This window comes from Rhea americana, unplaced genomic scaffold (assembly GCF_003343005.1).
Source record: "Rhea americana isolate MKP2758 unplaced genomic scaffold, rheAme1 scaffold_213, whole genome shotgun sequence".
NCBI lineage: Eukaryota > Metazoa > Chordata > Aves > Rheiformes > Rheidae > Rhea > Rhea americana.
The window spans coordinates 47,554-61,397 of NW_028186289.1; the positions used below are offsets into that span (position 1 = coordinate 47,554).

The 13,844-nt window shown below is 38.7% G+C and overlaps 1 protein-coding gene across 2 annotated transcripts in view; it reads right to left on the bottom strand.

The window, feature by feature from the left end:
• Nucleotides 1-512: 512 nt before the first annotated feature.
• The window catches only part of EPHA3 (EPH receptor A3), a 230,290-nt gene continuing 216,958 nt past the window's right edge, over nucleotides 513-13,844 (bottom strand). For both annotated transcript variants that reach the window (XM_085304912.1, XM_085304911.1), the window contains exons 16-17: nucleotides 5,982-6,137; nucleotides 513-4,543 (exon numbers count right to left, since the gene is read on the bottom strand). In XM_085304912.1, the coding sequence (XP_085161038.1) occupies nucleotides 4,438-4,543; nucleotides 5,982-6,137 (262 nt within the window). In that variant the 3' untranslated portion in view covers nucleotides 513-4,437. The remainder of the gene's footprint in view (nucleotides 4,544-5,981; nucleotides 6,138-13,844) is intronic.

Genomic DNA, 13,844 nt, shown 5'->3' on the forward strand with positions numbered 1-13,844 from the left:
TAACAAAGTAAAAATGGGTTTCGGTCCAGATGTTGTCATTTAAGGCGAAGTCAAATTTTTGTCTGTACACTTCTGGATAGTTCTTTCCAGTGACTCCCCCTTCAACTACAGGTATCAAGATGAAATGCCAAAAGAATGCTACTGAAGTGATAAAGGTTGTAACGTTCATCTGCTTTCTGGCTCCGGGACAAGTTTATCATTCATCGATCTGAACAGGCAAGAGCAGCAAGTGCTGAAAGGTCCACAAGCACGCAAAATCTTTTATGGTACAGGAAGACCCCTTTACTTTACTCCTCCAGTAATTGCAACCRCTATTGGCAAACATTCAAACCATTCACACTTTGCTAGGAAGGTAATTCTTGAGCTGCAAAGTTGGGTTGTGTGTTGCCACTTGCAAATAAGCCATGCTTCAGGGAAGCATACAGAAACAATTTGAGAGGGACAGAATAAAACAGGAGCAAAACATTATCTAATACAGATACTCAGAGGCAAGAAATAACCATGGGGTTAAATTACAGTAAGCGGTGGGCTTTTTTATTTTGTTGAGAAGTACATCTTTTAGTGGATTCAACATTGTAATAAGATGAAAAGAGGTCCACTGGTAAGGGAAGAAAAAAAAGCAAAAATTTGGAGATACTTGACACAACTAAAACTGATGACAGCTTTTTCAATATCCCACAGGCAGGCTGTTGTAGACGGTGTTTTCCCACATCCATGGAGAAAGTAAAGTCTTTGACTGACATCAGTTTAGCAAAATGCTGGTCTGTCTATTTCAAACTTGAATTACTTGTTTTTTTAAAATAGATTATATAGGTAATATCTAGCTTTCATTCTGAACCCATGCTTTAACAGTCAAAATTTATCCATAATTAATTACAATTCTACCACAATATTCTAATCAAATAAATTTACTTTGCCCTCCAAGCAATCATCTCAATATTCCAGTATGTAAAAAATACTTTCATTATGTTTATTATAAAAATATAAATGTTTCCACTACAAATCATTTTACATTAGTAAGAGGCCATCTACAATTGCACAATATATAAACTAAATGAGTAAGTAATGCTTTAAAATACAAGTTAAAAGTAAATACATATTGCCAATCAAATCACATCTATACATTGCTTACTGAATGCTAAGTAACAGCACAAAACTAGATATGTTAACAGAAATAAATAAAATGGAAACTATATTTAAAGATACAAAACCAATAATATGGTACGCAATTTTGTGAGTAGTTGCATTTTGCTTGATGTTGATAACCAATGCAAGTCCTGTACAGGAAGATGGCCACACAAATTCTAATATCTCTACTCCACAATGAAGAATTGTACACTGCTATGTTTACATATGTACATGGGGAAAAGGGAGTGTAGGATGTTTGCAACACAGGCCACTTAGAGTACAAATCAACTTGGACAGGGAGAAAAAGCTAAATGTATTTAAAATGTGCTACTCCTAATAGCAAAGAAAAGCAAAACTGAAGTTCTTTTTTTTCCCAAGCATCGGTGAGATTTAATCATTTATGCTGAGCATGCTTAAACAGTRAGCAAGGAACACGGCACGACAGTAAGAGAAAACTCAGGGCATTTGGTGCAAAGTTTTCAGTCTCAGTCTAAAACTGGATTCTTGTTTCCAGAAGCATTTCACAGATCTCTCCCCCTCCTCCCCCCAGCAGCAGAATGAAGCAGAAGAGAAAAATCAAGAAGAATACCTAATAAAAAGCCATCCCCACACATACCATCTCCAAATGGGTTTCTGTGCCTTAAATTCACTAACAATTCCCGATTTAGATCTTAATCTCAAATTGAAGAGAAGAAAGGCTTTGAATGAACTAAGCAACCAAAAATACAGCTGAATACAGCTTTTGTGCTTGGGATGCTGTATTTCACTACAGATTGCTATCTATCATGAGAAGTTCTTCATATCTTAAGCACTTTATTTTCATTTTCTTTCRTTTTAGTTTACTTCAATTTACTTTAAAATGCATTCATTCTTCTTACTTTAAAATCCATTCATTTTTCTTTCAGCTCACATAAATAAATGTTATCCTGTGAGCGCATTTCAAATCGAATCCTTTTAAGCTCATCTGCCTCTATTTAGCCACGTGTGATGAATGTCCCCTCTTTACATTTTGTAAGTCTTGGATCTGTGAAGAATAATTTAAAAGCTGATTCAGCTACAGGAATCTGAGGAATTGATTCCTCCCTTGCATATGTGCCCTGCACTGCTAGGACCTTCAAAAACCAAACCAAGCCAACACAAAAAGCAAAAGCAGTTAACTGCTTTTCCCCGCACGGCAAAACGCGGCATGCCACGTAGTAAACTGCCTTGCATATCATCCTGGACCATCTGCCTGTCCTTTCAGGGACTCACTGTTATCCACCGGAACCAGGTTTAAGTTTAAGCAAGGTTTTTTGGAAATCCAGAGTGTTTTACAGTACCGGCCAGAGCCACACTTCTGCATGCCTTGTATCGAGCCTAGAGTGTTAAGAAGCTTCTGGTGTCTGCATGGAGCACAAAAAGTGCCTCATACTGTGATGTAAACGAACTGTTTCCAGAGCAAAAAGAGCCATGTTTGCTCAGAATCAAGACCAATATGCTCAGGAGCAAAAACTTATAGCTTGCTTTGGTGAAAAAACACAGGGAATTCTGTCCTTCAAGTTCCTTTTTCTACCAGGTACTGGGAACGCTCTCCTAAAGACAGGCTCCCTTCTGCTTATGTTCAAGCAACTAAGTAGAGTTTATTCTGCTCCTTCAAAACACTGCAGCATCCCTTACCCCTTGCCTCATGTTTTAGAAGGAAAAGCCACCTGCAACCACCTTTTTGGTGGAGTCTGATTTTTTTTTTTTTTTCCGGTTACATGAGAACACTTAGCAGACTGAATCCTTGCAAGTGCTGAGTTTTGAGACTCTCAAATAGCCATGAGACAGGTAATGTTTTAGCCCTGCCAAGACTGGGGTGGCTCCAGGCGTGTGCAGAGAAGTAAACACAGGTGCCTAAGGAACCTGAGAGTCAAAAAGTAAGGCCCCTGCAGGACTGCAGCAGCTGAACAAAAGCCTCGAGGATTAGGCTTAGGTAAAATTAGACACCGAAGTCCCATTTTATGAGTTTAAATTATCCTTTGAAATCTGGCTGCAAGTCACCATTTCAGCGTAATTATCAGTGGCTGCTTACACGGTAGCACACCTCCTTCTGAGTTACCAGATGAAGAATTACACCATAAGGAGCAGAAYCTATGAAACAGAAACCAGAAATGGATCGTTTCTCGGTGACCTGSGAAAGCACCCTCCGTTAATGCAGGATCCAATTCTGACTCCGGTTATGTTTCTTGGCAAATTGGCTGCCTGAACGCTACCTGAGAACAGTGGTACTTGTGTCTAATAGGAAGTCAGGCTTTGAGGGAGTAAAGGAAACGCATGTGCTTTACCAGGACAGATGCTGATTTAGAGATCAATACGCATACAATTCTRCCAGTATATGAACCTGTGTTAAAATACCATTCACTGTAAATGGAAGGAATGTCAGCAATTCTAGGTGATTTCTTTAATGATATAGCTGGAAAAAAGACCATCTCTCTTTCCTTCTGTATTTCATATACGATGTTACTAGCATAAAATTATGTAGAAATTAACCTTCAYACAATTGCTCAGGTTGTATCAATGAAGTTTGGATAACATGTGGCACTTGGCAGTAATMCAGCCAGGTTAAGGTATTTAAGCATAAATATAAACAATAATGGAAAAAAACAAAGGAAATAAATATGTCTTTTCAAAATTAAGACTTTTTTTTTCTATTTAAATGAACACAGGGAAGCTAATATCATRGCAAAAATCTTTTGTCAATTAACTCAGTCACTACAAACTTTACTTCCGTATTCCTTTCTGAAGTTGCAATAGCATGTTACAATGACATTATAGTAAATATGGCCAGATATGCTTTGAGGTATAGTCCTCTATTTTCCTTGCTTTTAAAGAAATAAAATACCTRTTACGGATCTCTTCTGTGTATAAAAATACTGCAAGTCTTTCTTTCTTTCTTCTTGTTTGCTGTACAGATCAAATACACAGCTTTTACGTCCATGTTTTTTTGTGTGTTATTCAGTCACTTAATAATCAAATGGCTCTAGGTTTTAGTATCACTGTTTTTTACTTGGAAGGAAGTTTTACATACTTTTTTTTTTTTTGAAATTTATTATCTGCATCAGTCAAGAGCACCCACCCTTTAGGTTTAATAGATAGAAAAAAAGTTCGCTCCTATTTTTAAGGCATTTATACTCAACATCTGAGTGTCTTAGTGGGTTTGAAATTTCAACCATTGTTTCCCAAGCTGTTGCAAAGAACTCCTTCAAATTGTGCCGTTTTCAGCCATCACTTTTGCCCTTTGAACCATCTTCTCTCCTTTTTTCATCCTGAGCAACATCATTTGGTACCTTACACAGGAACGGGGTTGTTCTTTGTATGAGTTTCCAGAGCTTTGATACTGCTAATTATCTTCTTTTGAGGCCCCACAACTGTAACACCAACTTTCTTCATGTCACTGCAAGAAAGAGAACAAGTATTGCATGAAAAAGCCTACTGTCTCTGTGTCTCCTACAGCTGATGTGAGCAGACAGCAATCAGCTTGCCCTTCCTACATTGCTACGTTGCAGAAACCTCCAGGTATGGTAATATTGCTGTGACGCAGACCCTGGTAGGAAAAGTGCCAAAGGCTGTTGTATGGAAACTGGAGACCGCAAAGCAGAGAAAGAGAAGAGTAAAATTCATTTAGCCTTGCTCTGCTTGCTTACCTGAAAGAAAAGACAATGAAACAGTATTTTCAAGTGATATACATACTGGGATTTGGAACTCAGGAGCAAGGAGTTCCCTCCTGGACCAGTTGTGATCTTGAGCATCTCTACCATCTCCATTCCTCTCCCAGTCTGACCGTTTTTCTTGGCCAGTGCTGACATCTTGCTCTTATGTACTTAGCCCTCTGAAGAGTTTTTTGTAACTAGCATTAACATTGAGATTAATGGCTGTGGCCAAACTTCCAGAGTCTAGTGTGTTTTTCACCTTCTGTTTCACCAGTCACTCCATTCTCTTTGCTCCCTGTACAACAGGGAAGTGGGTTAATGCTTTGCTAAGAGCTAATTAACCAGTAGCACTCAGGAAATTGGACGTTCCTAGAGGATTTCTGCACTGTCTCCATAGGGTAATTGTTATAATATGCCATTATCAGCCTTTCTATAGTTGCAATAATACACTAATTAACAGCATTAATTTGTTTAATTTTTGATACTGCAGCTGTTGTTCCTCACTTGTCTTGTACCCATCTATCTCAATAAGGAGTCAAGATTTCATAGCTGTACCCAAGGCCCCTTTTTCAGATACAAAGAGAACATTACCATGTTGTTCCTTATCACAAGAACAAAGACACACCACACCCGAACAGAATAAATGGCCAAGTTTTAAACTTCCAAATTTATTATGTTTAAATATTGGAACAGGAGGAAAGAGGGAGTTCAGCCTCTGAATAACTATTAGTGTGAAGTAAGAAAGTAGCTACATAGTGCTTACCCTGGGTCACCTTGGTTTGATTGAATATGGGATGGGCAATTAGGGAAGAGATTGCCATACGTGCTAGGTGCCATGTAAAAAGTGTGTTATAAACCATCAGCTCAGAAATCTCCTGAACTATGAGCGAAGGAACAAAACACTGGTGTACCACATTATGCACAGTGCTATTTCTTCAGAAGAAATTGAAATTTCCTTGGCATAAGCAAGAAAAATCTATGAGACTATAGCCTTCATGCTATCAACAGAGCATCTAACAGTTTCCTCCACGTACAACATTTATAGAAATTTGTGACTTCAAACGTAACATTTTGGTTACACACTAGAAACTTAGTATAAGAAACGCTACTCTTACGCTTATGTTTAAACCCGTAACCCCAGCCATAACCAGTGATGAAGAGTCGTGGTCAGTTCAAACTTACTCTGTGGAAATCTTGGCTATTGTATCACAGGAACTGTATTCCACGCCTGTGAAAATGTCTTTGCACTGTCCTGTCCGGAAACCATTGAGCCAATCACCTGTTGTGCGGAAGGCTGAAATATCAACRTTACTTTGGTCCAGGAGAAGATTTGATGGCCTGAAAAAAAAATGATGAAAGCTAAGGAGCAGGGATAAGTATGAATTCTTTTGTGTCTAAACTTAACACCAGCATTGTAACAGCTACTAGGCTACATGCAGCTTTTCTGTTCATCTGTGGAATTTATCTGTCATTTATCCACACTGGCAGCTTTGAGGAACACTGTGAAATCATTTTGCTCAAGCACTCCATCTTTTCAAGCCTATGGTTTAAACCACTGAAGCATCACCAACTCATGAAATGTATCGTTACATTACAATTTAATGTGTTTAAGTATTAGCAAAGACAAGCCTATTTTAGATTTTATTTATGTGACTCACCTAGTCCCAAACAATGTACTAGTTCCTACTACGATGCACACTTTTTATTTCAAATGGAGTGGGTTGGTAGAATTCACACAGGTCAAACATTCAGAGTATTGCAGCCTATTGCAAAACCTTAGATGGTGCTATTACAAATAACTGGACACCAGTGGTTTTAAAAAATGTATTAACTCTAAAAATCAAACATTAAGGGGATTTGTGAGACAAATATAACTGCTCCTGTGAGATTTGTATTTTATAATGCACAGAGACAGAAGTGAGGAAGTTTATTGTAAAATACATTGAGTCAAGCATATATGAATTTGCCATGCCTGTGGTGGCTGTGCTAGGACTGAAACTTCCATAAAGATATCATGCAAATAATTTCAAGGTAAGAATAGAATCATCTGCCTTTGAAATGAACTTGGTGCTTCTGAAGGATGCTGAAGTGACACAGTGGCAGCAAAGTTCTCCAAAATCAAGGAAGAAGAAATCAGGTAGAAATCACTTCCCTTTGCTCATTCATGGTGCCTCAAATCCAACACTGAAGTGAGTCAAGACTACAGCTGTGAGACGGTCATACAGTCTTCAAATCCTTTGTGGCATTTTTTGTTTCAATGCTATCACTGCTCTTCATGAACATCACGGACACTGACTTATTTCATGGAAATCACTGCACAAGCAATTGATTGCAATGACTTTGGGCTACAACTGATCTCAAGCAGAGTTCAGTTGTGAAATAAAACATCTTTTATTTCATTAAGCATCTATTTAAGCATTCTCCATGGGAACTAACATAGGTACCAATGTGTGGAACCTTTCCTGTGTGAACCACAGGTTCACTGAAGCACTGTTTTGGAGAAGCAGATTATTACAGCATTAAAATACATGCAGGAAAAATATCAATATCGTACCTAAAAGCACCTAAAACCTATTTCACAGTAGCAACTAAAACCAACAATCCTTCCATATTTGCAGGTGGATTTTGAAGGAAAACATTTTCTATTTTCTTGGCATTACAGGGCCAACCTTTTCATGCCTGGGTCCCTGTGTCTTTTTCTTATCTCACTAAAAGGAATTAAAGAAAATAYATCATTATGTTTCTTTATCCATTTAAACCTTTTCCTGTATGTCTAACTAGAAGCTATTGAGAACAAAACATTCATCTGAAAATAAAGATAAGGATTAAATGTGTATTTTTTCATCAAAGAGGAAATGTATTGCAGCTGACCCTGCACTTTGCATACTGCAAGTGGCACAACTGTCTGCTCCCATATTGATCCAGAAATTCAGTCCTGTCTGACCACAGGATTCTTGTTTTCATGGTCTTGTTATTATGTTATGACTTGTTATCTAAGGGCAGAGAGGTTAAAAAAAGTGCCAGCCCTTCCCTATTTAGTCACTAGAGACAGGATCTACCTCACTTAGTTTTAAACATCTGAAAATACAGAATGTAAACCCAGATAGTTTTCTGAACTATTGCTATAGTCTTGGAAGAGACACATGCATTTCTAGGGGATTTGCCCATTCTGAAACAGGTCTTCAAGACAAAAAGCTTACATGAGATGCCCAGCATATAGGGTGGGAAGTGAATCTGTTCTTAGCTGTTCTTCCTCACTGACTTACTCTTTTTTCTAAATTGTGCAAGCCTCTGAATAGCAATACAATCAGTAATGTCTTTCTACTGACAATGCATCTTACTAATTTTAATTACCTCATTATCTCAAAGCTAATTAATATGATAATAGCTTCCTTGACTAGTCAGATGCTATCAGAGAACATCACCTGCTATTTCCTCATTCTTCCCTCCCCTGAAAACCATGTGTCTATACTGGACAGTTTTTAGGCCTCCTTCAGGGGAAAAAAAATAGCTTCATTTTAAGTATGAGTAGCTTATAGGTGTTCACATCAGCTCGTGCATAATGCTAAGCAYGTGCTTAGCCACGAGGTAAGCGTGGTGCTGACTCATGAGCGCAGGAGGCTGAACTAGAGGATATCCAAGGCAGTTCTCGCTGCAGCTGCACAATCTTATCTTCTCCAGTAGATTTTAGTTCCATGACTGCAGTGAAAAAATCACCTGCACAGGAGCCTGATTACTACAGCTAAATCCATCCAAAGTGAATTCCTTCACTGGTAGGAYGTGAAATGAGATGTGGTTAGAAAAACACTGTAACTTGAAGATAGTGATTTTGCAATCTAATCGGTAGGTTACAGCTATCTGGTACCAAAGTTATCAGTATCTCTTCATGCCAAAGCCAAGCTATCTCTGAGCATTACAAGAAAACCTGAAGGAAGAGTTTGTAAAGGCTCACAAGATCATTAAGTGCTTAAATAACACTGAATTTAAACTCTTACAAGAAGTCTAAAATATCCAAACAAAACCTCTCCAAACCAATACTTGTTTTTGACAAATTTTATCAAGATATATCAAGTACTAAAATAGCATATTCTCGCAGTACATCTGACTCGCACTGGGAACAGGAAATACCGCATCAGTTACACTGAGATTTTCTACCCGAATTTTGAAGAAAAGAACAATCTGGCTTTGAGATCAAATAACTTGGTATTGACTACATATTAAACAGCACCTTCTACCTTTGATGCTTTGCTAATCATTATAAATCAGCTGATTTTTTAAGATCAGAAAATGATTTTAGTATCTTTTTCCCCTCTGTGATCTCTGGACACCACTCCAGAGCTTGCCGGATGCTTGAAAATCTGACTTCAAAATCACAAATGGACAAATGCTGCTGAATATTCAATTTCAATTTTCATTGGGTCTGAGAGCACTAACGTCCCTGACTGGGCATCTTTGGCCTCACTATCTTCTTTCCAGAACCCAGCCAGGACAAGAAGGCTGCTGCCTGATGTAGCCGACCCTGGAGATGCTGGGACCTGCACCTTGACCGCTATAAATGACTAACCATTGAGACCAACTACGGATCTCAGATCCTGAGAAGAACTGTAGATGGAAATGAAAGCAGCAGAAAACACCAGAATTCTGCTCTGCCCCCCAAACAATAAAGAAGGGACAGTGCATATAGCAACACTAAAACAAAGCCCGACCTAAGGAAAGATGATCCAACAGACTCATGTTCTCGTTCTCATGCTAAAAACAGATCTTAAGACCTACATGATATACAGCTCTAAATGCCTTCCAGTTAAAGGCTCAGGTTTGACAGGCCCAAGATATTTTTATTCAGTAGCTGTACAGCCTACCTCTCCCTGACTACTGTTTGTCCCAAGAAGAGCCAATGCTTTTTATTTATAGTTTTCTAGGTACAGTGTCTGGAATCCCAAGACATTTATTAAGAGTATTTATGAAGTGTTCTTAGTGATAAAGCATGGAGTTGTTTTTTCTTTCTCTAGCCTAGTATGTCTTTTCAACTTAAATCTAATAAAACAAGGCCTGACTCAAGAATTACTAAGGAAAAAAAGTATAAACAAGTTGAAATAGAACAGGTCTCTAGGATTAGGAATTAGAGTGGCCCAAAAGAGCTTTTATGTTTATTGCTTGGATCAAAGTATCATCAGAACAAAAAATATGACCTAATTTTAATGTAAGTGACCTCAGAATAACCAGCACTGTAAAGTATCATTTTTCTCCTTGTAGGATTCCAAACAAAAATTAGTTACTTTCCTCCTCAGAGAGGACATCTGGACAGTTTATCAATGAACAGGAATTTGTCTCACTGCAAAGAGCCTGTGATGTCTCCTCACATGCACCAAGGGAAAGCTGGGCTTTCAGAGCATCTGCACACATCGGCAGTTTTTTTCCCCTTGACCCAGCCCCTAGACAGAAGGTCTGAACATGAAATTTATGGGCTGGGTGATGTGCGCCATGAGCTCACACTTTACTAGACAAATTAGATGGGTTGCAATCCGTGCAGCTGTAAACGACGTCCTGCAGGGTTCCACCTGATCTTTTACAGCTTTTCATAAATCAGTACCTACCAGCTTCAGAAGAGAGTCATTAAAAAGAAATCATGGAAATTACATGTTTGCTCAGGGGAAGTGAAATAGAACATTTCCCTCTGTCCTTTCTTTTCTTATTATTTCCCCTCTGCCTCTTTTTTTTTAAAAACTCTCTTTATTTTGTTGCTTTGACCAACCTATGATATACCCCCATTGTGTTATCTGTCGACTGTCATGGAAAGACTTTTTATCCTGCTCATCCATCCTTACTGTCTGTCTATCTACAGAGCTGTATTTGCTGACATGTGGTGCCCTGAAAAAAATCAACAAGACTCACATTAAAGAGGAACATTTAACAGTGAGATGCCAGCTACAAAATGCCCTATTGCTGAAAGCTTTCTCGGGATGTGCCCATTACATTAACAGTTGGAATTAACCTTTGAGTCATACGCAACGGCAGGGAGAACTCTAGCTTGTTATCATTAGCACAGCTTTTTTGTTACAAAGCAGGGAAACTTTTGTTACACCATATAATAATGACAAAGAGCACAGCAAAACCTCATTAGAAACCTTCCCACTATGGCACGATAATCTCATCTGCGGATGGCTGCTATTTGGTGAGAAAGGGGTATATGAATTTTTAAGTTCAGGAAACAAGACAATTAGGAGGAAAATATCCTGTCATTTCTTACGCCTGAAGGATGGGATTTTGCAAATACACATAGGAATTCTGTATGCATAAGCCTGTATTTCGGGTTGCAGTGCCTCCTCTCGCTCTGCTCCTTCCTCCAAACAATACAAACCAACTTTCAATTTTTAAGTCTAGCAGTTGCCATTCTAYGGTCAGACTACAGGACATACATGCTTTCTTTTAAAGGGAAAAGCATTTAAAAACATGAAGTACTGTGGCAAATTTTAAGTGTTTATAATCTGATTTTGTAAAGCGAAATTCCTCCCTAAGAGGGAACTGAGGCCATTACAGGCCTGAAAGTCAGACTGGACTTTTAACTTTCTAGCTGTATGTTGTCCATTGACAAAAAAATTACCACAGCTTCCTCTTGGATAATGAACAAACAAAATTTCAGCTGTCCCCAGATGTTAGTCCTCCAGCCTCCAGCTGTACCTCAGCTTAGGGTTTTGAAGGAGTGTCTACCTTTTCAGCATCCTGGTGGGGTGTATCATGTGTCTGGGTGTATCAATGCTCCTCAATTTACTTTTTCCCTACTAAAACCAGTGAAGACAATGAAGGCAAAAAATACCAGTGTGTGGCTAAAATGATTTTCTTTTCCTCATAATACAGCTTAATCCAGATAGCAGCAGAAGCAACAGAAGTAATGTCACTGGCTGCTTGGTGTGATCCATAGCTGCTCAGACAAAAATCCTTAACAATAACCAGTCATCACTGGTAGGACAGTCTACAGGCTCTTTAAAAGAGGGAGAAGAAAATGCCTTGAAATGCTGCGCTGGCTCTTTGTGTTTAACATTTTCTGTATGTGACTAGCCTTATAGCTCCCACTTGGCTGCACTGTGAATTGCGACAGACAGAGCATTCACTGCATCAGGCTTTCTGCAGCTTGGTTTTCCAGCATTTCCAGCTTAGAATTGCCATTAACGCTAATGAGGGCTGCACATGGTAAACTCAGCACACTGGGCTAAGAAAAATAGAACATAATCCCTCTGCATCACAATAAACGGCAAATGTGCAAACCACGGACACACTCTGACCTGCCTATGTTACTATGTAAACTCTAAACGATATACCTCAATCAGCTGTGAACTCTTGTCCAAGTTTCATCAGCAGAGCCAAATTAGAGGGGTGAAAGTGCAAATAGATGTTTTGCTGTACGTGCTAACAGTGAGCCCTAGCAGGTTTGGACTTTGGAGGAACAACGGTCCATTCGCATCTACCTCGGGCATGATATTAATGACTGCTGGATAAAGTCATACAGCAACAGGTCTATGCCTCTACCATGCGGACTAACTGAAGCACCCCCAAATCCCTCAAGTCTAACTCCCGCATTCCACGTGCAACCCAAATTATGATTGTACGTCAAGGAGTATTATTTAGTGCAATATTTGTTTTTTTTGTAGTTAAATTGTTCCCATATCCACGATTTCCTTGTCCTATGCTTAACAAAAGGGCAGCTAGCATATTAGGTTTACATTATCTGCATGCTTTTAGGGCAGGTTGTCCATTTTAGGATATAGATTATACTGCTGCTGTTTTTTGAACAGGGCTGAAAATTCATATATAGGCTTCTGATAAGCTTCTGCCAAGCCTCGAACCTTTTGTTAATACCTTTTGTTAATACAAAGCACAAGCAGCACTGAAAGGCTCTGACTATAAAACTGAGAGCTCCTTCCTTCAGCCCTTCAATCTTAAAGCTAAATTCACTCTTAAAGAGTGAGAAGCAAACAAGCTAAATTACAGCAGGGCTGCAATATGTTTCGAGCATCTGAAACCCGCTGACCCGAATGACAACAGAAGGGAACTTTTCAACAAAATGTTTGGCCAACACAAATAGCAGTTTTGTAGTAAGAACTGCTGTAAAAATAGGGCTTGAAGAATGTTGCAAAATGGAGCAGTCTAAAATTTTGTTTTGACCTGTTCACTGCCCTACTGGGTTTATATTTCATAACTATCCCACCAAGCTAGCATACTAGAAAGACTTTCCACAGAATCATCAGATTTTAAGTGAAAACAAACTTTGTGAGAAGCAAACTTCAAATTTTTAAATAGGACTGCTTGCTCTGGACATGTGAGAACAAACATCGCTCTCAACCAGTGAGAGAGCCACAGCGACAGCCAACAAAGCAAATTTTCAGCAGTAAACACCTGCAGTCAACTACCCACAAATAATAGGTTGGCTAAATACTGCTTAAAAAAAAATTATTCCAGGGAATAATTCAAACAATGCATGAAATTCAAGAATATCAGGATAGGGCAGCAAACAACTTGCTAACACACAAAAGTATGGAAGAGGAATTATTCATACACATTTTCAAACATTTTCTTAGTTTCCTCAGGAAGAGTAACTGACCCTGACCCTTTACATTTCCTGGACTATAGTAMAGAATTTCAACTACGCTTTTTCTGAAAATATGTTGCTTTCTCGTCTTTTTAGCTTTAGATACAACAATATTGGCAGAACCCACGTTTTAAATGGAGAACTTTTAAGATGTAAAACAGATCCAAAACCAAATCGACTTCCTATGCTGCTGTGAAATTCAGATATAATGAACTTCTTTGCTGTTTAATTTCTGTAGTCAGACTTGTGAGTTCCTCATTATAGAGTTGAAGGGTATAACAGTGGGTATAACAGTGGGAGACACACAGTCTCAGACCTCCGTATCACAGCAATGGCCAGTTTCTCCCTCTATCCTSGTTTTCAGTCAAAGTCAGTGGAGTTTCAAGAAGACAACTACACATATCGTAAACCTCAGTTCCAGAGCCTTCAAAAGCATTTTAGAAGGTTTTACACCTATATCC